This window comes from Canis lupus, chromosome 2 (genome assembly GCF_048164855.1).
Source record: "Canis lupus baileyi chromosome 2, mCanLup2.hap1, whole genome shotgun sequence".
Lineage (NCBI taxonomy): Eukaryota > Metazoa > Chordata > Mammalia > Carnivora > Canidae > Canis > Canis lupus.
Genome location: NC_132839.1, coordinates 88579707 through 88607303, shown reverse-complemented (window position 1 = coordinate 88607303; position 27597 = coordinate 88579707). Strand labels below are relative to the sequence as shown.

Sequence of the window (27597 nt, the reverse complement as noted above, 5' to 3'; positions counted from 1 at the left end):
GTGCAACAATTCATGCAACCTTGGAGGGCTTTTTTTTTTCCGAACTTGAAATATTAAATTAAAATACTAATTAATAAATACTAATGCTAAAATAATATTTGTTAAAGTATTTAAAATACTAAAAAGTGAGTTGAATTCCCTGACTAACATGATGGAAATAAGTGTAAAACTACTCAGAAAATTCTCCACATTTTGACATCTTACGGTGGGCTTTGTGGTATCCACAAATGAAATTATATAGAATATTGTATATGTGCATATGTGTATTTAGAGAAGAAATGGCCCATCGTTTTGGCTCTTGGAGGGTTTAAACACCACTCTGAGTTTAGATGTTGAGCAGAGGGGATGCCATAACATTTTTATGCCTACTTAGTCTAAGATACATGTACAACCAGAGTTGTGTGTTGATCCATTCCATTTTAAGGTTTTATTTCCAGAATTATAAGACATGTCTCCATTTGGTCATAGGAACACAAGGTAATAGCTGGGACTGCCTTAGCCCAGTTATTATCACCTCTTCCAACTTACTAGTGGACTTTCTGGATTGTTTAGAGGTTGCACTTAGAAGCTGAGCAGTGTCTTTTTTTTTTTTTTTTTAAGGAATATTTTATTTTGTATTTATTTTTAAATTTTTGTTTTATTTAAATTCAGTTACTTAACATATAGTGTATTATCAGTTTCAGAGAGAGAGTTCACTGATTCATCAGTTGCATATAATGCCCAGTGCTCATTATATCATGTGCCCTCCTTCATACCCATCACCTAGTTACTCCATGCTGTCACCCACCTCTCCTCCAGCTACCCTGTTTGTTTCCTATACTTAAGAATCTCTTCTGGTTTGTCTCCCTCTCTACTCTTGTCTTATTTTATCTTTCCCTCCCTTTCCCTATAATCCTCTGTTTTCTTTCTTAAATTCCAAATGAGTGAAATATGATATTTGTCTTGCTCTGATTGACTTATTTTGCTTAGCATAATACCCTAGTTCCATCCATGTAATTGCAAATGGTAAGGTTCCATTTTTTTCATGGCTGAGTAATATTCTCGTGTGTGTGTGTGTGTGAATGTGTACACCATATCTTCTGTATCCTTTGGGGAGCAGGTCTCCCTTTAGATCACTGTATTTGTAGGCTTTGGGTGAATACCTAACAGTGCAATTACTGGGTCATGGGGTAGCTCTATTTTTCACTTTTCGAGGAACCTCCACACTGCTTTCCAGAGTCATTGTACCAGCTTGCATTCCCAACAATAGTGTAAGAGGGTTCTCCTTTCTCTGGATCCTCACCAACATTTATTGTTTCCTGACTTGGTAATTTTAGCCATTCTGACTGGTGTGAGGTGATATCTCATTGTGGCTTTCATTTGTATTTCCCTGATGCCAAGTGACGTTGAACATTTTTCTATTGTCTGTTGACCATTTGTATGTCTTCTTTGGAGAAATAAATGTCTATTCATGTCTTCTGCCCATTTCTTAAACTAGATTATTTGCTTTTGAATGTTGAGTTTCTTTTTTTTTTTTTTTTGAATGTTGAGTTTCATAAGTTTTTTTATAGAGCTTGGATACTAGCCCTTTATCTGATAAGATGTTTACCAATATATTCTCCATTCCTATAGGTTGTCTTTTGGTTATGTTGACCATTTCTTTTGCTTTGCAAAAGTTTTTTATCTCGATGAAATCCCAACGGTTCATTTTTGCTTTTGTTTCCCTTGCACTTGGAGACGTGTCTAGGAAGAAGTTGCTGTGGCCAAAGTCGAATAGGTTGCTACCTGTGTTCTCCTCTAGGATTTTGATGGATTCCTGTCTCATATTTGGGTCTTTCATCCATTTAGAGTTTATTTTTGTGTATGGTATGAGAAAATCATCCAGTTTAATTCTTCTACATGTGGTTGTCCAATTTCCCAAATACCATTTTTGAAGAGACTGTCTTTTTTCCATTGGATATTCTTTCCTGTTTTGTTGAGGATTAGTTGACCATAGAGTTGAGGGTCCATTTCTAGCTTTTCTATTATGTTCCACTGTGTGTTTGTTTTTGTGCCAGTACCATACTGGCTTGATTATTACAGCTTTTTAATATAGCTTGAAGTCCAGAATTGTGATGCCACCAGCTTTGGTTTTCTTTTTCAACATTTCTCTAGCTATGCAGGGTGTTTTCTGGTTCCATACAAATTTTAGGGTTATTTATTCCAGCTCTGTGAAAAATGACAATGGCATTTTGATAGGGATTGTGTTGAATGTGTAGATTGCTCTAGATAGCATGGAAATTTTAACAATATTTGTTCTTCCAATCCATGGCATAGAGTGTTTTCCACAATTTCTTTCATAAGTGTTCTACAGTGTTCAGAGTACAGATCCTTTACTTTGGTGAGGTTTATTCCTGGGTATTTTATGGGTTTTGGAACAACTGTAAATGGGATAGATTCCTTAATTTCTTTCTTCTGTCTCATTGTTAGTGTATAGAAATGCAACTGATTCCTGTGCATTGATTTTATATCCTGCTACTTTGCTGAATTCCTGTATGAGTTCTAGCAATTTTGGGGTGGAGTCATTTAGATTTTCCACATAAAGTATCATGACATCTGCAAAGAGTGAGAGCTGAGCAGTGTCCTTAATGAATAATTTTAGGTACCAGGGACAAACTGTGTGTGTGTGTATCTGTATTTCTTTGTATATGAAAAGTAATAGCTATACGCCAATAAATTAGGCAATCTAGAAGAAATGGACGCATTCCTGGAAAGCCACAAACTACCAAAACTGGAACAGGAAGAAATAGAAAACCTGAACAGGCCAATAACCAGGGAGGAAATTGAAGCAGTCATCAAAAACCTCCCAAGACACAAGAGTCCAGGGCCAGATGGATTCCCAGGGGAATTTTATCAAACGTTTAAAGAAGAAATCATACCTATTCTCCTAAAGCTGTTTGGAAAGATAGAAAGAGATGGAGTACTTCCAAATTCGTTCTATGAAGCCAGCATCACCTTAATTCCAAAGCCAGACAAAGACCCCACCAAAAAGGAGAATTACAGACCAATATCCCTGATGAACATGGATGCAAAAATTCTCAACAAGATACTGGCCAATAGGATCCAACAGTACATTAAGAAAATTATTCACCATGACCAAGTAGGATTTATCCCTGGGACACAAGGCTGGTTCAACACTCGTAAAACAATCAATGTGATTCATCATATCAGCAAGAGAAAAACCAAGAACCATATGATCCTCTCATTGGATGCAGAGAAAGCATTTGACAAAATACAGCATCCATTCCTGATCAAAACTCTTCAGAGTGTAGGGATAGAGGGAACATTCCTCGACATCTCAAAAGCCATCTATGAAAAGCCCACAGCAAATATCATTCTCAATGGGGAAGCACTAGGAGCCTTTCCCCTAAGATCAGGAACAAGACAGGGATGTCCACTCTCACCACTGCTGTTCAACATAGTACTGGAAGTCCTAGCCTCAGCAATCAGACAACAAAAAGACATTAAAGGCATTCAAATTGGCAAAGAAGAAGTCAAACTCTCCCTCTTCGCCGATGACATGATACTCTACATAGAAAACCCAAAAGTCTCCACCCCAAGATTGCTAGAACTCATACAGCAATTCGGTAGCGTGGCAGGATACAAAATCAATGCCCAGAAGTCAGTGGCATTTCTATACACTAACAATGAGACTGAAGAAAGAGAAATTAAGGAGTCAATCCCATTTACAATTGCACCCAAAAGCATAAGATACCTAGGAATAAACCTAACCAAAGATGTAAAGGATCTATACCCTCAAAACTATAGAACACTTCTGAAAGAAATTGAGGAAGACACAAAGAGATGGAAAAATATTCCATGCTCATGGATTGGCAGAATTAATATTGTGAAAATGTCAATGTTACCCAGGGCAATATACACGTTTAATGCAATCCCTATCAAAATACCATGGACTTTCTTCAGAGAGTTAGAACAAATTATTTTAAGATTTGTGTGGAATCAGAAAAGACCCCGAATAGCCAGGGGAATTTTAAAAAAGAAAACCATATCTGGGGGCATCACAATGCCAGATTTCAGGTTGTACTACAAAGCTGTGGTCATCAAGACAGTGTGGTACTGGCACAAAAACAGACACATAGATCAGTGGAACAGAATAGAGAATCCAGAAGCAGACCCTGAACTTTATGGGCAACTAATATTCGATAAAGGAGGAAAGACTATCCATTGGAAGAAAGATAGTCTCTTCAATAAATGGTGCTGGGAAAATTGGACATCCTCATGCAGAAGAATGAAACTAGACCACTCTCTTTCACCATACACAAAGATAAACTCAAAATGGATGAAAGATCTAAATGTGAGACAAGATTCCATCAAAATCCTAGAGGAGAACACAGGCAACACCCTTTTTGAACTCGGCCATAGTAACTTCTTGCAAGATACATCCACGAAGGCAAAAGAAACAAAAGCAAAAATGAACTATTGGGACTTCATCAAGATAAGAAGCTTTTGCACAGCAAAGGATACAGTCAACAAAACTCAAAGACAACCTACAGAATGGGAGAAGATATTTGCAAATGACATATCAGATAAAGGGCTAGTTTCCAAGATCTATAAAGAACTTATTAAACTCAACACCAAAGAAACAAACAATCCAATCATGAAATGGGCAAAAGACATGAACAGAAATCTCACAGAGGAAGACATAGACATGGCCAACATGCATATGAGAAAATGTTCTGCATCACTTGCCATCAGGGAAATACAAATCAAAACTACAATGAGATACCACCTCACACCAGTGAGAATGGGGAAAATTAACAAGGCAGGAAACAACAAATGTTGGAGAGGATGCGGAGAAAAGGGAACCCTCTTACACTGTTGGTGGGAATGTGAACTGGTGCAGCCACTCTGGAAAACTGTGTGGAGGTTCCTCAAACAGTTAAAAATATACCTGCCCTACGACCCAGCAATTGCACTGTTGGGGATTTACCCCAAAGATACAAATGCAATGAAACGCTGGGACACCTGCACCCCGATGTTTCTAGCAGCAATGGCCACGATAGCCAAACTGTGGAAGGAGCCTCGGTGTCCAACGAAAGATGAATGGATAAAGAAGATGTGGTTTATGTATACAATGGAATATTACTCAGCTATTAGAAATGACAAATACCCACCATTTGCTTCAACGTGGATGGAACTGGAGGGTATTATGCTGAGTGAAGTAAGTCAGTCGGAGAAGGACAAACATTATATGTTCTCATTCATTTGGGGAATATAAATAATAGTGAAAGGGAATATAAGGGAAGGGAGAAGAAATGTGTGGGGAATATCAGAAAGGGAGACAGAACGTAAAGACTGCTAACTCTGGGAAACGAACTAGGGGTGGTGGAAGGGGAGGAGGGCGGGGGGTGGGAGTGAATGGGTGACGGGCACTGGGTGTTATTCTGTATGTTAGTAAATTGAACACCAATAAAAAATAAATTAAAAAAAAATAAATACTTTCTTGGAATTATAAAAAAAAAAAAAAAAGAAAAAGAAAAATATATTTATTGAGTAAATAATAGATGAATAAAACATATATCAAATGAAGGAATGACCAAATAATTAGAATGGAATGTAATTTAACTTCATGAATGGAACCTCTCCTTGGTTAAAAGAGAAAATTGGAAAAGAGCACTGAGAGGTTTTTTTCTATGATCCCTGCAAGAGAAAGATACTTGCAATAGTTGCCAGTGATTTTGTATGTTCACAAAAAGCCTTCCCAGAGATGATAACTTTCCTCCTTTTTTTTCCTCATTTCTTTTCTCTCATTAAAAAAAAAATCAGCTATCCAACTTGATAAAGTCAATCTTAAAATATATTGTGCATGGACTCTTCTGGATAACTTTGAGTGGAACTATGGTTACAGTAAACGGTTTGGTCTCTTCCATGTTGATTTTGAGGATCCTGCTAGACCTCGAGTGCCTTACACATCAGCCAAGGAATATGCCAAGATCATCCAAAACAATGGACTAGAGGAGCATCTATAAAGGATGGCTGGCCCATGTCTCCTGGAGAAGAAGCCTCTGGTTTTGGAAAGGAAGTCTGCTTTGGTGATCCTTTAGACAATCTCAAATTGCCTTTGTAATCATCTCCTGCCAGCTGATCCGTGATTATGAAGTCTGAATATGGAATGCCTGGGGATGTATTTAATGATGGCCTTTACTCTATTTGCATTTGGATCAATGAGGCTTTAAAAAAAAACAGAGTAGAAAACCACTGAAATTGATTTTTATATTAAGAAATCAAAAGGATTTGGCAACTTCAATTTAAATCCTTAGAATTTTTCTAGAAAAAAATAATGAAAAATTTATAAAGATGGTTTGCTCATGATTTGCAGCTCTAACAGCAGGACCACTTATTATAAGAACACTTGTTTATGAGCCTAGTTTTTCTGGTTATGTCAGCTATTATTTGCTTTGTAGATCTATTTTCATGTGGTCCAAAAATTTTCTACTGTTTAGTATAAAAAAATCAGAATTAAAAGTTAGTAACAAAAAAAAAAAAAAAAAAAAAAAAAAAAAAAAAAAAAAATAAAAGTTAGTAACATTATATAGTCATGCATTCTATTCAACAAAGGGATTAATTTATAACACATTTAACAACTGATTTGTTGATCTTTTGACATATATTTTCTTTATGCATGAACAAGTACCTCTTTCTCTTGCCTGATGGATTATTTTTGAAAAATAATAAATTAATAAAACAAATTAGACTATGAATGGAAAAAAAAAGTATTTGAGTTGATGTTTAGCAGAAACTGAACTCCTACTCCAGAATGACACCAAATGAAAGACAAAATAATAAACAGGGCATGTTTTCTACTTTTGGGTTTTTTTTTTTAAGTTTAGTATCTATAAGACCATTGATGACACCCATGAGATATATACATGGATTGAATGACCTATGTGAGTATAAGATGTCTATACATGTCTGAGATGAATATGGGGATGGATTGGTGTTGGACATTTTACCTAGCTTCCTCAGTTGGGGTTAGTAGTAGTAGATATAGGGGTTCCTCTGGATGTAAGGTGTCCACACTGGCAAACCTTTCACATATATCAAATTTGGACTCTCATCTCCATATTTGAGTAGTATTTATGCAACATTCATTTGTGTATTGTGGTTGAAGCTAAGAGGTATTATCACCTCCATTTTGCAGACTGAGAAACTGAGGATGCACTGATGATGTGAACTGTCCTCAATTCACATCTGTATTTGTTGCCAGGACAAAGAATTTCTTTGGCATCAGTTCTGGGCTCTGTCCAGCACACTGTAGGTCCAGGTGCCACAGAGGACTTTTCTCCTTCTCTTGAAGAAAGGAAAACAAAGAAACAAAGGTGTAGGGTTGCCTATGCAGGAGGAAGTGGGGATGTGTTTTTCTGTGTTCTCTTTCTGTTTCCCTGAGGAAACTACCCATACTATGCCATTCTCATAAGGCTTTTGGCCCCACGCAGACACGATGTCATTTTTAAAAAACACTGTGGTCAATTTCTAGATCGTTTTCATGTTCATAATCAGGGAATTATTTACAGCACGGAGCACTGTGTTAGTAACTTTGGACAGAGTGGAAAAGAAATGGTCATAGTAGTTCAATAAACGTGGATGCACTGGGGAAAATTATATTAAGATTAAAATGGTATACATAGGAAATTCTATTACATCTTTGCCACTGTTTTGTTATTTTTATTGTTCAATGAGACATTATCTCACAATTTGTGTTCATTTAAAAAGCACATTTCCAAATCTTATTTCATTCCTTTCCTATCCAGCCTGTCTTTTTCATTTTTACCATGTATCTTATTTACAATTTATGTGCCCTCTTTATATTATCTTGCAAGACAACTGAGTTTTCCTTTTAATTAGGATTTTGTTTTGAATATTACTTATCCTACAGGGCATATTTACAAGTTTTACAACAATACAAATGAGCACTGTATTTTCGTTACCAAAACCAGAAAATTAATATTCGTGCTGTAAATAAAATGATCTGTCACATTTGGTCTACCAGGTGAAATAAGCATTGGAGCTGCAGCGTGCCGGGGCTTCCTCACAGTGCAGTGGCTCTCTGCAGCTCTCAGCTGGATTTCAAGGGCCAGCTCCTCATCCCAGAAACGGATCAAACCAAGGGTATTTCCTCAATTAGTCCTGTAAATTAGAATTGTCATAAATTTAGGGGAAGAAAAAAGTCTCTACCACCCCAAATCTAACAGCTCCTGTAGTATTTTAATTAATGTTATTTTTAATTGCTCGTATTAGCATTTGAAAACAAGATTGATTGGCTTTTGCCTGTCAAGGAAACAGAACTCAGATTCTTTAAATGGAAAAACAGAGGAGTTGTTAATTATACTTAAAAATCCATAGATACTGTACTTAGATGTCCTGAAGGTCATCTGAGGCTTGTAAAGGACGTGTTTTATGTCTGTTTTATCTAAGGAGAAACTTGGATATCATCATGATGGATTGGGTCTACTTGTATTTCTTTTTCTTGACCTTCCTTCCTTGCTTTATTTTTTATTTTTTTTAATTTTAAGAGAATGTGAACACATGTTATTAACATTCTGGGCATCACTTTTAAAGAACTGTGGTATTTTTTGGGGGGAGAGGATAGTTTTTATTTTAGGGTAAGTTATTTCTGAATTGCTAAGGACGTACAGAAAATAACAGAAGCCCATTTTCATTTTGATGTGTAGGGCTTTAGTTTTATAACTCCTGTGAACACCAGCAGGAAATGTCCACCTAAGCCCTTTATTGAATGAGAAGGTACGAGTTCTCATTAAGAAACCCGTAAACTAAGAAGCTGGCAACCTTGGTATTTGGCAGTGGCATGCCAGTCAGGCTTTTGTGCTCTGGGAATTTGTGTTCGGCCGTAGCTTTTAATTATTTTTATGAACGAGGGAATAATGAATACATTTGTAATATATTGAAAAAATTCCCCAACACTGACTGACCAAAAAGTAGATTTATATGATAATCCTTAAACACCAATTCTATTGCTCAGTGCTAGGCAGAGAAAAAATAGAATACCGAGCTTCATTACTGAGAGAGCAGAATAAATCAAAGCTGATGGAATTAATACTGTTTAATTACTAGCAATACACCTTACCTGGAGAACACATATTCATCACGGATGACAATATTTTAGGCTCTAGTTGTCCTGGGAGGGATATAGTACTTAGCACAAAGCATGATGAGCCTTAAAGAATGAAATTAGAAGAAAATTTGACATAGAGACACTTTATGGTGGCCTTCATGAGGTGAGAATAAACCTTATTAATTGTGGCAGTGGTGAGATGGGGAGATGTTGTAGAAGTAGTGGGTTAGGGTCACGGGGAAGAGTGGTCCCTAATGGTGAGCGTTAATGAGTGTTTCTTGTAGAGGGTAAATGTGCTATTGTCCTAGGTTTTCCCAGCATCATCGGTGTCACCTGACACATGCCTGGCTTATGTGACCTTGCCTGAAAGGCCACTGGTACCTGGTATGAGGCAAATGTAATGTAATCATTGTCAATGCGGGTCCTGGAGCCAGTTCATCTGGATTTAAATCCTGGCTCTGACATTTACTAACCAAGCCACTTATTGACCGTCCCTGTGCCTCAGTTTTTCTATCTGTTATATGAGTTCCTTGTAAAACTCTTGCAAGACATAAGTAACCTGATAGATGTAACACATCGAGACAGTTCCCAGAACACAGTAAGGGCACAGTTAGTGTGAGCCATGGTTTTTAACTCTCCGACTTGTTCACACTGATCCTCCCACAATTTGTCAATTGCAGTTCAGGTTTTTCTTATTCTGGTTCTGCCTCCATGTCCTGTAGAGGTTTCTGCTCTGGTCAGTTGGGATTCACTGTCACTCCAATTTTCTCTTTCTCCAATTTTTGTGGCAGTGACCTCAATTTCCTTGTGACCTTGTGACCTTTTCCTTGTGACCTCAATTCCTTGTGACCTCAATTCTGTGATTGATCTAAGAAGAATAGCTAATTTTCAGCTCATTCGGCTTTTTTCTTATTAGGAGAAGAGCAATAATTTCCAAGCTCCTTACATTGGGCCAGAAACAGGAACTTGCCATTATTTTTATAATCGTTAGAACTGAAATTAAAAAAAAAAAAAAAAAAAAAGAACTGAAGTTTTTCAGCAGCCCAATCAGTGCATATTTATCAAACTAAATTGCACGATAGGTTGTGGGAGTGCACAACTGCACCCAAGACAGGTCTTCTCCAAAGAAATTCAGTCTGGTTAGGAGACTAGAATGGAGACCTGAAGTGATAACAGATAATGGGAGGTGAATTGTCTAGACAGTAGGAGTAAGGTCAGCTCTCTGCTAGATGGGGTTGGGCAAATATGGCTTCATGGACAAAGGAAATAATATAATATTGAAAACAGGGGTGCTTGGCTGGTATAGTCGGAAGAGCATGCGACTCTTGATCTCGGGGTCCTGAGGTCAAGCCTCATGTTGGGTGTCAAGATTACTTATTTTTTTTAATAATAAATTTATTTTTTATTGGTGTTCAATTTGCCATCATACAGAATAACACCCAGTGCTCATCCCGTCAAGTGCCCCCCTCAGTGCCCGTCACCCATTCACCCCCACCTCCCCACCCTCCTCCCCTTCCACCACCCCTAGTTCGTTTTCCAGAGTTAGCAGTCTTTATGTTCTGTCTCCCTTTCTGATATTTCTCACACATTTCTTCTCCCTGCCCTTATATTCCCTTTCACTACTATTTATATTCCCCAAGTGAATGAGAACATATAATGTTTGTCCTTCTCCGATTGACTCACTTCACTCAGCATAATACCCTCCAGGTCTATCCACGTTGAAGCAAATGGTGGGTATTTGTCATTTCTAATGGCTGAGGAATATTCCATTGTATACATAGACCACATCTTCTTTATCCATCATCTTTCGATGGACACCGAGGCTCCTCCCACAGTTTGGCTATCGTGGCCATTGCTGCTAGAAACATCGGGGTGCAGGTGTCCCGGCGTTTCATTGCATCTGTATCAGTGCAATTGCTGGGTCGTAGGGCAGGTCTATTTTTAACTCTTTGAGGAACCTCCACACAGGTTTCCAGAGTGGCTGCACCAGGTCACATTCCCACCAACAGTGTAAGAGGGTTCCCTTTTCTCCACATCCTCTCCAATATTTGTGGTTTCCTGCCTTGTTAATTTTCCCCATTCTCACTGATGTGAGGTGGGATCTCATTGTGGTTTTGATTTGTATTTCCCTGATGGCAAGTGATGCAGAGCATTTTCTCATGTGCATGTTGGCCATGTCTATGTCTTCGTCTGTGAGATTTCTGTTCATGTCTTTTGCCCATTTCATGATTGGATTGTTTGTTTCTTTGGTGTTGAGTTTAATAAGTTCTTTATAGATCTTGGAAACTAGCCCTTTATCTGATATATATTTGCAAATATCTTCTCCTATTCTGTAGGTTGTCTTTTAGTTTTGTTGACTGTATCCTTAAAATGTTAAAAAATATTCTAAAAAATATAATAATATAAATAATGTAAGTAGAAATACAGAAGTGGAAAACATGAAGCCTTAGGCATGGGAAGTAGTGCCCAGGCCCATTCACCTGAGGGAAGGGAGTGGGAAGATTGGACGTGGACAGTCTGATGTTCTTGGTCTTGGTTTTCTCTTAGAACAAGATGAAGATTTCTGAGCAGGGTGGGGAAGATTTAAAAGCAATCTGTTGAAAGATGGCAAAGAAAGTAGGATGTAGGAACCAGTTAGAAAGCTGCTTGTAGCAGAATATAGTTGCTGTGTGAAGGACTCTATTTAAGGTAGGAAGTGCATATATGAAAAGTTAATATATAATTATAATTAATGTATGAAAAGTACACAGGAACTTAAATGCAACATGGTCGCTTGGATCAGATCCTGGAACAGAAAAAGAGATTAGTGGAAAAACTGGGAAATTCACATAAAGTCTTCAGTTTAATTAATGGTGGTTTGCCAACGTTAACTCCTTGGGTTTGATGAATAAATAAAACATGGTCATCCAGGATGCTCACATTACAGGAAGCTGGGTGGAGATTGTGTGAAGTGCTCAGTACTCTTTTTGCAACTTTTCTGAGTCTGGAACTAATCCGAAATTGTTCCTCCTAAAAGTCTTTAAAAATGTGCATGTTAATAACACATTCAGAGAATATATTAATATAAGTATGTATTATAATATACATATACTGAGATAAAAGTCAACTGTCTTTTATAACCACTGTTAATGTCTTGATAATTCCTTTTGTCCTCTCTCTTGAAGTTGTGCTATTATGGCTAAATTTTCTTTTTTATGATTTATTCTTAAGTTTTCATTAATTAGCTTCTGTTTTCTTTTATTATTAGGAAATATTTTTAAAGACCAACTTCAGCAGTCAAGGTGATCCGTTGCATATTGGAGTCACAGAGGTAGATAAGCCAGTGATGACGCTGTAAGGGAACAATGGCATAGTTGATGAAAATTGGCAAACATACGCATTACTCCATCTAGGTGATAGTTTAAATGCATCATGACAACAAATATTTCTTAAGTACTTGTTACAGTTTTGAGATATTTAAAAATTAATTGCTACATCTTGTCTGTAATCACCAATATATTATACCTCGGCTGCACACAATGTTTTTAGTTGTTTGCTCTCCTAGATGGTGAACAACTTGAGGTCTTATTTATCTTAATATTTCCAGTACCTTGCATGGTATCTGGAAATTCTAAGCAATTTGTAGATGTGTATTAAGTCATTGATGCAATGGATGTTAGGTAGCCAAATTCTTATTTGCAATGGAAATCTAAGATCTAGATTGACTCATTTAATCCTAACAAGAACCATATGAGGTAAATTCTATAGTTATTATCTCTGTTTTGTAGATGAGTAAGCTGAGGCAGAGAGAATATAAGTAACTTGTCTAAGCCATAGAGCTAGTGAAGAGTAGAGTCAGCATTGCAAACCATATATCTGTTTTCAAACCTCAAAAAGCTGCTTCGTATTCCTTCCTGATTCAGTTGCAGCAGAATCAGACCTGCTTCCCTGGTTATTTGAAATAGGCCACCCTTACACATAATTTAAACAAACTGCAACATTTCAATATAAGATCCTCTGTGTCCCTAAAACTTCAGCTGACTTCCCGTACCTCACAGGTACTCACATTTCACAAAGTTGCGGATGTGCAGTTTCTTTCTTTCCTAAGACCACTGTCCATGCCAAACATTGTTTTTGCTTCTGCACTCATCCAGACCATGTTTTTTTTTTTAATCCGGTCTTTTAAAGAACTGGTTACTTTTCCCAGGAATGGCACTTACGAAAATAAAAGACTCGCATGATAAAGGTGCTGCATATACAATCAAAACCACAATGAGGGATCACCTTACATTTGTCAGAATGGCTAAAAGAAAAAAGAAAAAAAAAATAAGTGTAGGTGAGATATGGAGAAAAGGGAAGCCTCATGCCCTGTTGGTGGTGGGAATATAAACCAGTACAACTCCTGGGAAAAATAGTATGGAAGTTCCTCAAAAAATTGAAAATAGAAACATCATATGATACAGTAATTCCACTAGTGGATATTTACCCAAAGAAAACAAAAATCCTAATTTGCAATATGCTTATTGCAGCATCATTTATAATAGCCGAGATATGGAAGCAACCCAAGTGTCCGTTGACAGATGAATGGGCAAAGAAGATGTGGTGTTTACATATACAATGGAATAGTACTCACCCATAAAAAAGAATGACATCCTGCCATTTGTGACAACATGAATGAACCCAGAGGGTGCTATGTCAAGTGAAGTAAGTCAGAGAAAGCATCATATGATTTCGCTTATACGTGGAATCTAAAAAATGAAACAAATGAACAAACAAACAAAAACCAGAAACAGAATCATAAATACAGAGAACCAGGTTGGTGGTCATCAGAAGGGAGGGGATTGGGGGAGTGGACAATTAATCAAAGAGGATTAAGAGGTACACACTTAGATCTGTAAAATAAATAAGTCACAGGGATGAAAAGTACAACATTGGGAATATAGTCAGTGATATTGTAATAATGTGTGGTGACAGATGGTAACTACACTCATTATGTTGAACATGGCTTATTGTATAGAACTGTTGAATCACTATGTTGTACACCTAAAACTAACATAACCTGGTGTGTCAACTATACTTCAGCTTAAAAAAGGGGGGGGGGGCGGAGGAACAGCCTCGTTTTCAGTCGTCAGTTGAGCAGATGTGCTGGTTAAGCACAGAGATAAGAGTCAGATAAGCCAAGGCTTGATTGCAGCTCTAGCATTTATGGAGTGCATGACCTCAAGCAACTCACTCATATCTCTCTGATTTTTGTTTCTCTCATCTGTGAAGTGAGAATTAAATCAAAACTAGCTCCAGGGCACCTGGATGGCACAGTCGGTTAAGCATCTGACTCTCAGTTTCAGCTCCGATCAAGATCTCTGGGTGTGGGATCAAGGCCTATGGCAGGCTCCTTGCTCAGTGTGGAGTCTGGTTGGGACTCTCTCTCTCCCTCTCCCTCTGCTCCCCACTCCCCACCACCCCCTGCTCTCTCTTGTTCTCTCAAAAATACATAAATCTTTAAAAAGTAATAAAATAAAACTAGCTTCTTTACGGGGCTACTGTGAGAATTAGATGAGATGATACAGGCAAGATAACTCAGAGCCTCCTGCACCAAGTGGTAATTACACTGTCTTGTAAGGGGTAGCTATTATCTTCTGTTACTAGTAATGTGAAGGTTCTAAATCAGGGAAATAATTTCAGGCAATGCAGTCTTGCTACATGCCTATCTTCCTTCCTTATTTCTTCCATCTGTACTAAAGCAGTGATTCAGTGAAGGGCATCCACTGGCAGCTTCAAGAAAGAAGCTCATCCTTCTTGCTGTGGAGGATTATTCTTTCCTGGGCTAGATTTCATCCCAATGCTCAAGTTTCCCATTACTTTCCTAGACCCACTCTGCACAGGGGATAGAGGGTTGCCTTCTGGAAGAGTGACTGCCTACCCATCGCTGCTGCTTGCAGGGTGATGATTTGGCAACTGTCCTGCAGCAAATGTCCATCTGTGGTAGGCCTTATGTGCCCTTTGCCCTCTCCATGTCATACAAAACCGAAAACGTTTTACTTACCACTTACATAATAACAAAGAACTGGTGGAGAGCTCACACTATGTTTTCCATTTTCCCATAAATCTCTCTCTTTCTCTCTTTTTTTCCTCCCTATAAATGAGAGTACATGGTTCTTATTACCTTAATAGACTGTGAACTGATTTGCGTGAGAGATGGAACAAGCGAAAGGATTTGGCTGAGAATAATTTTTTTTCTCTTCTCCGTTTCATTTTTTTACAGTAGAATGCACCCTTGAAAACCTTCCAGATTTTCTACCTTCTGATCATACTGTCTATTATAATTCCGCCCGATGGCAAACTTCTCCTTATTGACTCTAAATTACATTTAATCCTGTTAGGATCACTTTTTATTGAAAGGCATGTGTTGTGATGGCGTTGACGGGAGTCCAGAAGCCGAGATGCCCAGCCAGAGGAAAATAAACTCGTGGAGCTTTTGAATGGTTGTCATTTTCATGCTGGGCCCAGCTGTGTAGCTTCTTGAAGGATGTTGAGGATTGGGGTGTTCGGCGCAGATAATGGTGGGCTCCTGGGTGGAGTGGAGAGCTCTCCACACAAGAAAATAATCTTTTGAGCCCAGTGGACTAAGAACCAAAGGCCATTTTGAGCTAAGACAGTATAATTCTATTAGTGAAAAGCCCTTGCAGGGGGAAATTGCCTGTGCTAAAATCTGTGCACAAATTAAAATAACAGGGCTAAGGGGGAAAATATCTCTATAAAAGGCTTTATGACTCTAGTGGATAATAATATCCTTGTCACATTAGGATCTGGGGACCTAAAGATATAGAAGCTTTTTTACACAGCATATGGGTCTTCTTTACTCAACTTTAGCCTGTGCAATAAATCCGTTCTTGGGTGCTTATTTGATGAATTTGAATGCTGTGCCAAAGCATACTTTTGTTCTCATCAGGAAAAAGTAGAAAGTAGGGTCTGCATATCATTGCTGTGTGTTGACACCTTATAAGATTGCTGTCATCTAAAAGCCCCATTTTGGCTAACGGTATTGCATGTGTAAGTTCTCTGTAATTTGCATGGGATTTTGTGGCGACAAGTACTGTTAATATTGCTGTTTTGATACAGCGTGTAAAATTTATTTAAATGCATCGCATGGTTTAGAATAGATTCATTAGAAAGGGGTGAATTGGAAAAAAAAAAAGCTGTCAGCGCAAATGCTGTTCACTTTCCAGGGTGACAGAAATCAAAAGTCCCACGGACTGCAACTGTTGAATAGCTAACTTCATGTATCACAGCACTATCGGTAGGACGGGGCCTCCTCAATGATTGGACAGCAGCTTCAAATTTAAAGCTTATGCTACATTTCCCTAATTCCATGACAAAGACATGAGCAATGGGCTGTCACGTATTTGAAAATTGTGCCGTGTAAGTAAATAAAGACACAGTTCATAATTCTATAAAAGGGTGATGGCAACATTTATTCTAGAATTAAGCAATTAATGAAACAGATGATTCTTTGAGCTCTGGCAACAGACTAGGGAGTTTAGTACCAGTCCCCTTCTCTCTTAAACTACCACAAAATTAGGATAGTAACCAACTTCATTTCTTGTCTTCTGCCTTTCTGCTTTTTTCCCCCATCTGCCTCATCTCTACCCTCACTTTCCTCTCTCTCTGCCTTTCCTCCCCGTCACTTTAACTTTTCTACCTCATTCTCTTCCTCTTGCTCCATCCATCCACTAGCCGACCTTCCTGTTCTTTCAACGGATCTTTCTTAAGAACTTATCTTGGCTCAGACGTCGTGCCAGTATTGGGACCACACTGGGACTCAGACAGATGTGGTTTCATCCTCACAACACCTTCAATTTATGTAGAAATGGTGCTGGCTTACCCAATATGAAGATCCCTGTGCTTCAGGCACCAGCAAAGGAGGAGTCACCCCCTCCCCATTTAAAACAAAATTATGCTCAGTCTATGATATTTGGAAGAAAGCATTGAAGCAGTCATCATGGGCAATATCAAAACCTGTTGGACACCTTCAACTTATTTGAAAGTTTTGATTTTTTTCCCCTAATTTCAAAATCCATATGGTGTTGGAGGAGACACCATTATCTTGTCAGAGCTTAGGGCCTCTAAAAGTCTTAATAGAGAACATGTGGGGAACAAGTAATTAGACAGTGACATTGAACAAGTAATTAGAAATGTGATGAGCACTGTAAAGGAGAAGTACAGAGTGCTGTGGAGCATATGACAGGGGAGCCTAACCTCCCTTCCTTTTTCTTGATGAAATCCAAGACATGCACATTTTAAACTATAGTGGAATAAAGCCCTTGAAACAGTAGGTGTTTACAGTGTGCCAGGAGTGGGTGAATGGTGGGGAGAAGTAGTCACTCCTTCTGGCTGCCCATTAATTGGCTAAAAACTATTCCAGCAGACTGAGAATGACCTGAAGACCCTACAGAAAGGACTTCCATAGAATAAAGATTTTTTTTATGTTTTTTAAAGATTTATTTATTTATTTATTTATTTATTTATTTATTTATGATAGAGAGAGAGAGAGAGAGAGAGAGAGAGAGAGAGAGAGGAGGAGGAGGAGGGAGAAGCAGGCTCCATGCCGGGAGCCCGACACGGGATTTGATCCTGGAACTCCAGGATCGCGCCCTGGGCCAAAGGCAGGCGCTAACCCGCTGAGCCACCCAGGGATCCCCAGAATAAAGATTTTTTTAAAAGATTTTTTTATTTATTCATCAGGGACACACACACACACACACACACACACACACACAGAGGCAGACACACAGACAGAGGGAGAAGCAGGCTCCATGCAGGGAGCCCAATGTGGGACTCGATCCCGGGACTCCAGGATCATGCCCTGGGTGGAAGGCAGGCACTAAACTGCTGAGCCACCCATGGATCCCTAAAGATTTGTTTTGTTGTTTTTTACTCTAACAAAATTGAATAGTTGGGCAATCTTGACTTTAAGGAATAAAAAACATTTCCTTTTTCTCCGGATGATAGGGATGGTGGGGAGAAAAGCTGCAGGTAAAGACCATAGCACCTGAGATGCTATGGATGAGCTTTAAATACCCTGCTCCCTCATGGCTTTGAAGTCTCCTGGAAGCTCTTAGAAGGACTACTGATAGAAGGTCCGTTTTGGGGAAGACTTTATGATACCATAAGTAGGAACTCTATGCCAGTGGTTCTCAGACATCAGTGGGCATCAGTATCACCTGGAGAGTTTGTAAAAATGTGGATTGCTGGGCCCAGACTGAGAGATTCTGACTCAGCAGGTCTGGGGGAGGCATCTGAGAATTTGCATGTCTCACAAGTTTCCAGATGCTGCGGGTGCTGCCTCACACTTCGAGAGCGCCTGGTGTATGCCAGGGAGTCAACTAACCTTAGTGGTAGGGAGGTGGAAACAGTATTGGCCTAACAATTAAAAGACTTAAGTAGGTTCCCAGCACCACTGCTTCAATGCCTTGACTGGGGATCCCTGGGTGGCTCAGCGGTTTAGCGCCTGCTTTCGGCCCAGGGCATGATCCTGGAGACCCGTGATCGAGCCCCATGTGGGGATCCCTGCATGGAGCCTGCTTCTCCCTCTGCCTGTGTCTCTGCCTCTCTCTCTCTCTCTCTCTCTCTGTGTCTCTCATGAATAAATAAATAAAATCTTTTAAAAAAAGAAAATAAATGCCTTGATCTTTTTGTTTTGTTTTGTTTTGAGAGAAAGTGAGGAAGTGCACAAGTGGGAATGAGGGAAGGGCTAAGGGAGAGGGAGAGAGAATCCCAAATAGGCTCTATGCCTCAACCTCAGGACCCTGAGATCTTGACCTGAGCTGAAATCAAGAGTCTGCTGCTTAACCGACTGTAATTTTCATGGGATTTTGTGGCGACAAGGACAAAGTAAGTAAGCTTGATCATCCCAGTGCCTTGATCATCTTAATCTTCTCATCGAATGTCTCCAAATTTCTTCCCTCACTGTAGAATGCATGTTCTCATACAAACTTGTTACCAGAACCAAACTGTACACTGAAAGCATTTTGTAAACTGAGAAAAGAATTCCTGAGATTTAAAACTTTTGCTTAACTCTCATGATCATATCCCTCTGTCTAGCATGTGGACAAACAGAGGTCCAGATATTGGTCAAGGCATCCTGGAGGGTGTGAAGAGCAAACCTCTAGCCTCCAACAACCATGGTTACACGAAGAATGCAGTGCAGACTATCACTATGCTACAAATCCAATATTATAGAAATGTGGATGTGATCAATTCTGTGATGTTTCCAGAAGGTCCTGTCTTTGTTACAGTTGGCAATCTGTCAATTTTTGGGGGGTCATAGTTGCCCATATTCTCAGTCAGTTTCGATTCTGGGTGTATGAATGAAGCCTGTTGGCCAAGAATGGTTTGCTCTTCTTCAAGAGCGATAGAGTGCTAAGAAGGAATGGTATAATGTGAGCAGTTAACATTGAGCAGTTAACATTGTAAAAACAAAACAAAAATAAAAAATCAAGCAAGAAGTTATTGTGATTGCATGAAGCCACTCATTCCCATGACTTGAGGGAATTTGAGTTTCTGGCATATTTACCCATTGTACAATTCTTTTTATTCAAATTTATTAAGACTTTAAAAAATATCAGACTTATATGAGAATTTTTTTTTTGTCCCCATCAGTGAGAAACAAGGCCTCATATTTTATTGACTGTCAACTTCCTAAGGTGCTTTATCCTTAGTCTCAGCTGAGCCCTGCCAGTGCTGAGCTGTTCCAAGAGAAATAGACAATTCCGAGCCTTGGTGGAAATTTGAACATCGATGTGTCCTCGAAGCATATCTGTGAGATGTACTGGGAGCACGGCAAAATTGAGAATCCCCTCTATGGGGTATCCAGAAATCCTTTATTTGGCCATTAAACTGCTCATAGAACTTATCACTTTCATGTGGTGACAGAAAATCATTGAAAAAGGTCCCTCCTGTCCAGCAATGACAAAGAAAACATCCCTGAGTATCAATTGTCCTGGTGGTAGTTGTTCTGAGCCCTGGGTACATGCCAAGTGGCTTTCCAGGTAGCCCCCAAGGTTTGACTTGAAATATGGTTTTCTCTCAAGCTTCAGAAGTACATGTTTACTTGTGTTTTAATAATTACGGCTGGAAGATTTCCCGCAGGAGACTGAATTGTTATTCTATAGTATTTCTATGGGAGAGTAATAGACAAGGGAAGAAAACATGAGAAAGAGTCCAGGACTGAAGGCCTAGCAGGAGATCACTGAGGGCAGTCCTTCTCTCTCAGAAGAGCAAACACCAGTAGTTGAAGATGTAAGTCCAAGTTAATACCTGGACTCCAGAGGCAGATGGACAGAGTTGAAGTCCCAGCTCCACCACTTCCTAGTTCTTTGACCTTGAGATTTCCAGTTTCAGGCTCTTTGTTTAAAAAATTAGCTTAAGGGACACCTGGATGGCTCAGTGTTGTTGAGCACCTGCCTTCAGCTCAGGTCGTAATCCTGGGGTCCTGGGATCGAGTCCTGCATCGGGCTCCCCGCAGGGAGCCTGCATCTCCCTCTGTCTGTGTCTCAGCCTCTCTCTCTCTTGTCTCTCATGAATAAATAAATAAATCTTTCATAAAATTAGCTTAAAAATATTTCCTTTCTCACAGACATATGGCAAAGATTACATGAAGGAATGTCTATTAATTCCAACTAGATGGTGTGTTCCTTTGGGAAAGGGAGTAAGGTCTTTATCCATTTATTCAAAAGTCTTGTATTGAGCAACTACTGTGTGCTGGACACACAAGGTATTTTCCTCCAGGACGTTATCCTATCCCACTGTGATTGGCTTCACATAACACTTCAGTATTCTTGCTATATTAACTACATGAAATTTTCCCATTTTGCTTTTAAATAAAATGATATGGGGTGGTTCAACTCCTTTATTCACCTCTCAGACTGTCCTTAAAATATTCACAACCTTTAATTTGGACACCCTATTATTAAAAAGATGGAATGGTACAATTTCTTCCCAGATCTTCCCTGTCATAGTATTTCCTGGGGACATTCTTGATTAAAACTTGACACAAGGAAAGTTTTATTTTATACAGGATGAAATATATGCAAAGGACCATGACTATGTTACTATCATAGTTTGTATTTTTGAAGTTTGGATCTAATTTTTGATTTAGGCATTTTGCCCCCAATGAAATATTATATGTTATAATGCAGCAGCTAATAAGATCTGATACAGTGACTTTAAATTGAATTTCATTAAAAAAATAAGAGCATAAAATGTCTTCCTAATAGTCTTAATTAGGGAAAATGGAAGATCATAGTATTTCTATATTAATGCACTAACTTAGATAATTGGGATAATATGAAATGCATAGTGAGAAAAAAATAGGAAGTTTGGAGGCCAAGGGAAAAATAACCCCCTACTTTCCAGTTTCTAGTATTTTTGTTTTCGGACCAAGGAAGCTCACCAAATATCAGGCCTAATGTCTTAAAGTAATTATTCTTTTTCCTGTGTACAAGTCAGTATTGTCCTAGTGCAGCCCTTGTTTTGTAGTGACTACTTCCTCGGGAAAGACATTGTTCTGAATCTCACAGCTTCATAACAACTGCCACTTGTCCTCTTGATTAGGGCATTGTATGAAAACAGTGCATTCATTGCAGGGTTCTCACTAATCTCTCTCCTTTCATCCAGTGCCTCCCAGTTTCTCAGAGAGCTCTGCCTCTGCATTTTTAATCGAACGCTCCTAAAAGTTGATATTCATGTATTCTGCTTGCCTGAAATCTCTGTCCATGCCTCACTATGAAGGTCTTATCTGTCTCTTTTATATTTCGGTCTGGTTGGGGAGTGAAATTAGGCTCAATTCTCTAATTGGAAGCCACATGGGGCACCCACATGATGATAACTATACCCGGAACTCAATAGCTACCCAGCACTCTGAAACAGAAGGTCGCCATTTTGTAAAACCATAGAAAATGCTACTGGGCATTTTACAGAATTGTCAATCAGGATAGAATGGACACTAATTGCTTCTCCCACAGCTGTTAACATTCCTCTTCAGTGGCCAAGCAACCCTTAAGACAGGAACAAACTCTCAGACATCTGAAAATTTTCTACAGACCGAAGTATAGGTTTCCAAGGTGACATCTGGGATGAGTTGTCCACTGATTAACATGAATGAAGAACTAACAGTTCTGAAAAAATAAGATATTTGAGACAGAAAAAATCTGATTCTATTGAAAGGATATAGTGATCACACAAATAAAATTTTATGTTTACAACTTTGGGGAATGTTGTGTTAGTATGATCTTGTATGTTTTTCTATCACAGTGTTCTTCAAAGTAGATGTGGGCCCATCAGAGGATGGACAAACCAATCCAGGAGGGTCCATGCCCATAGAAAGTTATTTAAATTTACCTCTATATTTATTTCTACCAATTTTTTTTTAAAAAGAATGTAAGCTTTACTAGTAATTAAAATAAAAGTTTATAGGAGTGCATGTTTATAACTCATAAGTAAATAATACACATATTGGGACTGGACTATACACCCTGAAAATTTTTACTAATGGGATTGTGTGTTAGTTATCTGTTGGCAGGTAACAATTATCCCTAAACACGAGATCTTAAAATAGCAAATTTTTATTATCTTACAGTGTTTATTGATTGGGAATCTGAGTGTAATTTAGTTGTTTGCCTCCAGGTGAAGGTCTCACATGAACTTGAAATAAAGCTATTGGCCACTGCTGTAGTCACATTTGAAGGATCAACTAGGGGAGGATCAGTTCCAAGTTCACTTGTCTGGCTGTAGGTAGGACCTAGTTCCCTGCAGACTATTGGGCTGAAACTAATAGTTCCTCGTTGGCTGTTGGCTGAAGGACTTTCTCCTTTCCTTGCCCTTTTATTGGGTAGGAAATATGGCAGTGCTTCACAATATGGCATCTGGGCTTCCTTAGAGTGGACCAGTGAGAGAGGGCAAGAGAGCATCCAGGTCAGAAGCGAGCCTTCTTATTACTTAATCTTAGAGGAGATATTCCATCACTTTTGTCGTATTTTGTTCAGCACAACAGAATAGAAGCAAGTCTGTTGAATAGAGTGGAATGGAATGGAATAATTAGAATAGAATAGAATAGAATAGAATAGAATAGAATAGAAAGAAAGAAGTGAGTTGCTAAATCTAGCCCATACTCAAGGGGAAGAGATTATACAAGGATATGAAAAAAAGGATGCAGAGATCTTTTGGGACTACCTTTGAGGTTGCTTACTGCAGAGTGCATGTTCAAAAAGTCTGGAGACTACTTTAGAGCACAGGTCTGAAAACTCTTTTGTAAAGGTCCAGATTGTGAATATTTTAAGCTGGTTGGGCCACATACAATCATTGTGCATATTCTTCTTGTTTTTTATTTTATAGTCTTTAAAAATTATAAAGACCATTCTTAGCTTGAGGGCCATGGAAAAGTAGGTGATGGGCCTGATTTTTCCTATAGACTGTTGTTTGCTGACACCTGTTCTTAGTGGACTGTGAGGTGATTTCAGCTCAAATTCCAAAAGATCTCTAATGGTTATCCAATGATAGAAACAGTTTGTTTAAAAAATAGGATGACTCTTTTGGATGGCTATCTAGTAGTGCAATTGCTGGGTCATAGGGTAGCTCTATTTAACTTTTTGAGGAATCTCCATACTGGTTTCCAGAGTGGCTGCACTGGTTTGCATTCATACAAATAGTGCAAGAGGGTTCTCCTTTCTCTGCATCTCTACTAGATATTTATCCAAAGGATACAAACATAGTGATTCAAAGGGACACACGCACCCCAATGTTTATAGTAGCAATGTCCACAATAGCCAAAATATGGAAAGAACCCAGATGTCCATCAAAAGATGAATGGATAAACAAGTGGTACATATATACATACAATGGGATATTACTCAGCCATCACAAAGAATGAAATCTTGCCATTTGCAACAATGTGGATGGAACTAAAAGGTATTGTTCTAAGCAAAATAAGTTATTCAGAGAAAGATAAATACCATATGATTTCACTCATATATGGAATCTAAGAAATAAAACAGATGAAAGAAGGGGAAGGGAAGGAAAAATAAAATAAGATAAAACTTGAGAGGGAGGCAAATCATAAAAGACTCAACCCTAGGAAACAAACAAGAGTTGCTGGAGGGGCGGTGGGAGGGATGGGGTGATTGGGTGATGGGCATTAAGGAGGGCACTTGAAGTAATGAGCAGTGGATGTTGTACGCAACTGATGAATCACTAAATTCTACCTCTAAAATTAATAATACAGTATATGTTAATTAAATAGAGTTTAAATTAAAAAATAGAATGAATCACTTCATAGAATTATTTAAGCAGAGTTACAAAGTTCTCTTTTGCTAGATAAAAGGTGTTTGTGATTGAGGGATAAAGTCTAGAAAATGAACCAGTTGAACCCTTCTCAGGTCAGAACAAGGTTAGTTTCCCAGGTTAGTTCACAAGTAATGGCTCAGTAAGAGTGCCTCCTGAAAACAGTGAAAATATTGAAAAATATTATAAATGTTGAAAATATTACGTGCTATATCTGATTTTGAGATAAATTCAAAATTGTAGCATGTTGAAGTCTTTGAGAAGTAAAGAAACTTGCTTGATTCTGTTTTTTCCCAACTTATTTGACCTGTGCTGTGCAGCATTGGTAGCATAGTGGTGAGCATAGCTGCCTTCTAAGCTCGCTTGTCTGAGGAACCTCCCACCCCCTTTTGTTTTAGTAACATCCATTGCCCTTATTCCATGAAACAAACTTAAGTAACATTAGATAAAATGACATATAAGAACTCTTCCAACTTGTTTAGCTCATGAATCTAGGCATATAAAATATTATTTGATTTTCTTAGTTCATAGTCTCATATATATCTGCTTCCCTAAAATGTTTGTTTTAATACTAATTAGTTAAGAAAAAAAAATAGGTCAGGCCTTCCTGCTAGGCGTGGAAATCTAAAGATGACATGGCTCTTGTCTTCATAAAGTATATCAATGTCGTTTAGTCTCTGAACTTTAGCACGGTGCTTTCTACACAGAAGGTACTTAGGAGAGGTTCATTGCATGAATGAAGGTTGAAAAAACAGGGCCCTTGGGGTCATTTGGGATTATGGAGAACTCAGAGGCGAACTCAGTAAATAGCCATAAAATGAATCAGTGAATCCTCGATGAAAAGTAACAATGGATTCAGTTACCTTGGTGTTGTCGTAAATCTGGAAATATGTTCCTGGGCAATCAAACTAAGTCAATCACCATTATAAATTAAGAAGCTTAAACTAAAATTGTACTCCTGAAACTCAGACTCCTATTAGAGTCTGCCACTTTAAAAATAACCCTTGCAGATTCGAGTTGGCGTCTTGCGACTAGATGGTTTGATATGACTGTGGCTTTCATCTCTGTATAATAGAGTATTATCTGGTTACAACACATAATTCAATTAACATTATCCTTTAAATTTCTCCCTCCTTTGTTGAAATGCTTAAATTTATTCCTCTTTTATCCTTGCCTCTCCTTTTTCAATCTTAGAAACTACTGTCATTAATCTATATCTTTTGAGGTTATCATCTTACTTTAGCTAGGCACTGTTTCATTCTTATCATCCACAGTGCATCTTCTGGGCTGCTCTTCTCTATATTGTGTATTGCCATCAATATTCCATCCTTATATATTTTTAATCTCAACCGAGAATGTTGTATCATCTTCAATTCTGGTCAGATAAAATAAACGTTCCATTGGATATGTAAATGATCCTGTAAGCCAGATGAATTAGGAGGTTTTGCTTTCAGTGTAGAAAAAAGATCTTTATCCTTAAATCAGACATTATGGAAACAAACGAAATGTTACATGCTGGCATATTTTTAAATGCTAATTTTTTTTTTTTACCTCCCCATGAAGAAAAAAAATGGCATTTGCGACTCAGGATTTGCTCTGGAAAATGAAGTCTTTTCATTTATTTACAGAAAAGGAGGATCAGGAGCACTTAGGGAAGCTTTTATTCTTTGTCTATCTCTCCAGCTGTCAGGTTATAATAGCATTGGCCTCTGCTTGCCAGGCTGGAAGCAAATGGATGCTCCCAAAAGCAGTCTGGGAAATTAAATTTCAGAATGTTTTAACTGGAGGAAATCTTAAATGAGAACTGGCCCAACCCTGTTTTTATAGGTGGGGAAAGCAGGGCTGAAGAAGATTATATGCATTATTCAAGGCCCCCCAGCTCTCAAGATTATACCAGCCTCCTGACTCCTAACTTAGTGCTCCTTCTACTTCATCACATCATGGTACCTTATCTTCTTCAGGTTCTATTGAATATTTAAGTGAGGATTTCATGAACAAATCAGAATACTTAATAACAGATGCCCACAGGACGCCCCTCCCATGGGGAAATATCAAAGCCAGAAGGTCTTAAAATAAGGAAATACGTGGAATTCTGATTTACAACTAGGTGATCTATGACAAGCCAGAAATATGAGCATGCGAATTATTGGTGGCTGGGACCCTCAAAATGTCAAAATAACTAGTTGCATCAAGACATCATAATGTCCACAGTAAGGGAGGACATAAAGGAAGGAGAATGTTTCAGAGTTTGGGATCCTTTGATGATGCTCTTCCCCAGAAGCTACTCTATACTCATTTTAGAAAGATGTTTAAGATGTTTTGGGATGTTGAAAGAAAGAAAACTAGTGATTTGGATGACTCTATACCTGAAGAGTACCTTTGTTATCTTTAAATGTACTTATTAAAGATCCAAGAGCAAATTCAGATAATTAATGGAATACCAAAAAAAAATTTAATCTATGAAGATCAGCAACAAAACAATAGAAAACATTCTGATATTGAGACACAAGTTATTTTAGTATATGTGCTGCTGAAGCGAGCACAAGTTATAACCAAAAATGTGGATTATAGCAAATGTAGTGACTTCCATTATGATTAGGTTTCCACCCAAACTACATCATCTGTATATGATTTTAGACCATAGACTAGCTTCTGGTAGTCTTACACTCCAAACCTTGTTTCCTCCACGCAAACCTCCATACTTCCAGTTATGGATGCTTTTGCTCATATTGCCATATGGCTCCTGGCCCCACACCTTCATGTCAGGGGATCAGAATAGTTGTTATTTGGGGTGGGAGGAATTCCTTAAAGCCAACCTTAGGTCCTGATGGCTATCAATAACTTAGCTATACACAGAAAGGACTGCGAAGGGAACCATATCCATCTATCCCCTTAAACCCAGACTAAATGTGTCCTCCAATGACTTCCCCATTTATAAAGAAAAGTGGAGCTCCAGAAAAGATAAATTATGTGGTTTTCTCCCCAGCTAGTCAGTAGAGGGCTGGCTCAGAAACCCACATCTCTGGCTTTTAATGTGGTGACCTTTTCTCCTACTTCATTCTTGGGTACCCAGGCTTCTCCTGAGCTTCCCACTACCCTTTCCTCTGGAAATCGGGACAAGGAAGACCTTAGGACTCTTCCCATTTTTCCAAGTGGAAGATTCACAACAT

At 38.5% G+C, this 27597-nt stretch overlaps 1 protein-coding gene across 1 annotated transcript in view; it reads left to right on the top strand.

Annotated features, from left to right (window-relative positions):
* Positions 1 to 6508, top strand: part of LOC140623089 (cytosolic beta-glucosidase) — a 113071-nt gene extending 106563 nt beyond the window's left edge. The window contains exon 5 of the mRNA XM_072809090.1: positions 5806 to 6508. Coding sequence (XP_072665191.1) covers positions 5806 to 6008 — 203 coding nt within the window. The 3' untranslated portion in view covers positions 6009 to 6508. The remainder of the gene's footprint in view (positions 1 to 5805) is intronic.
* Positions 6509 to 27597: the final 21089 nt, after the last annotated feature.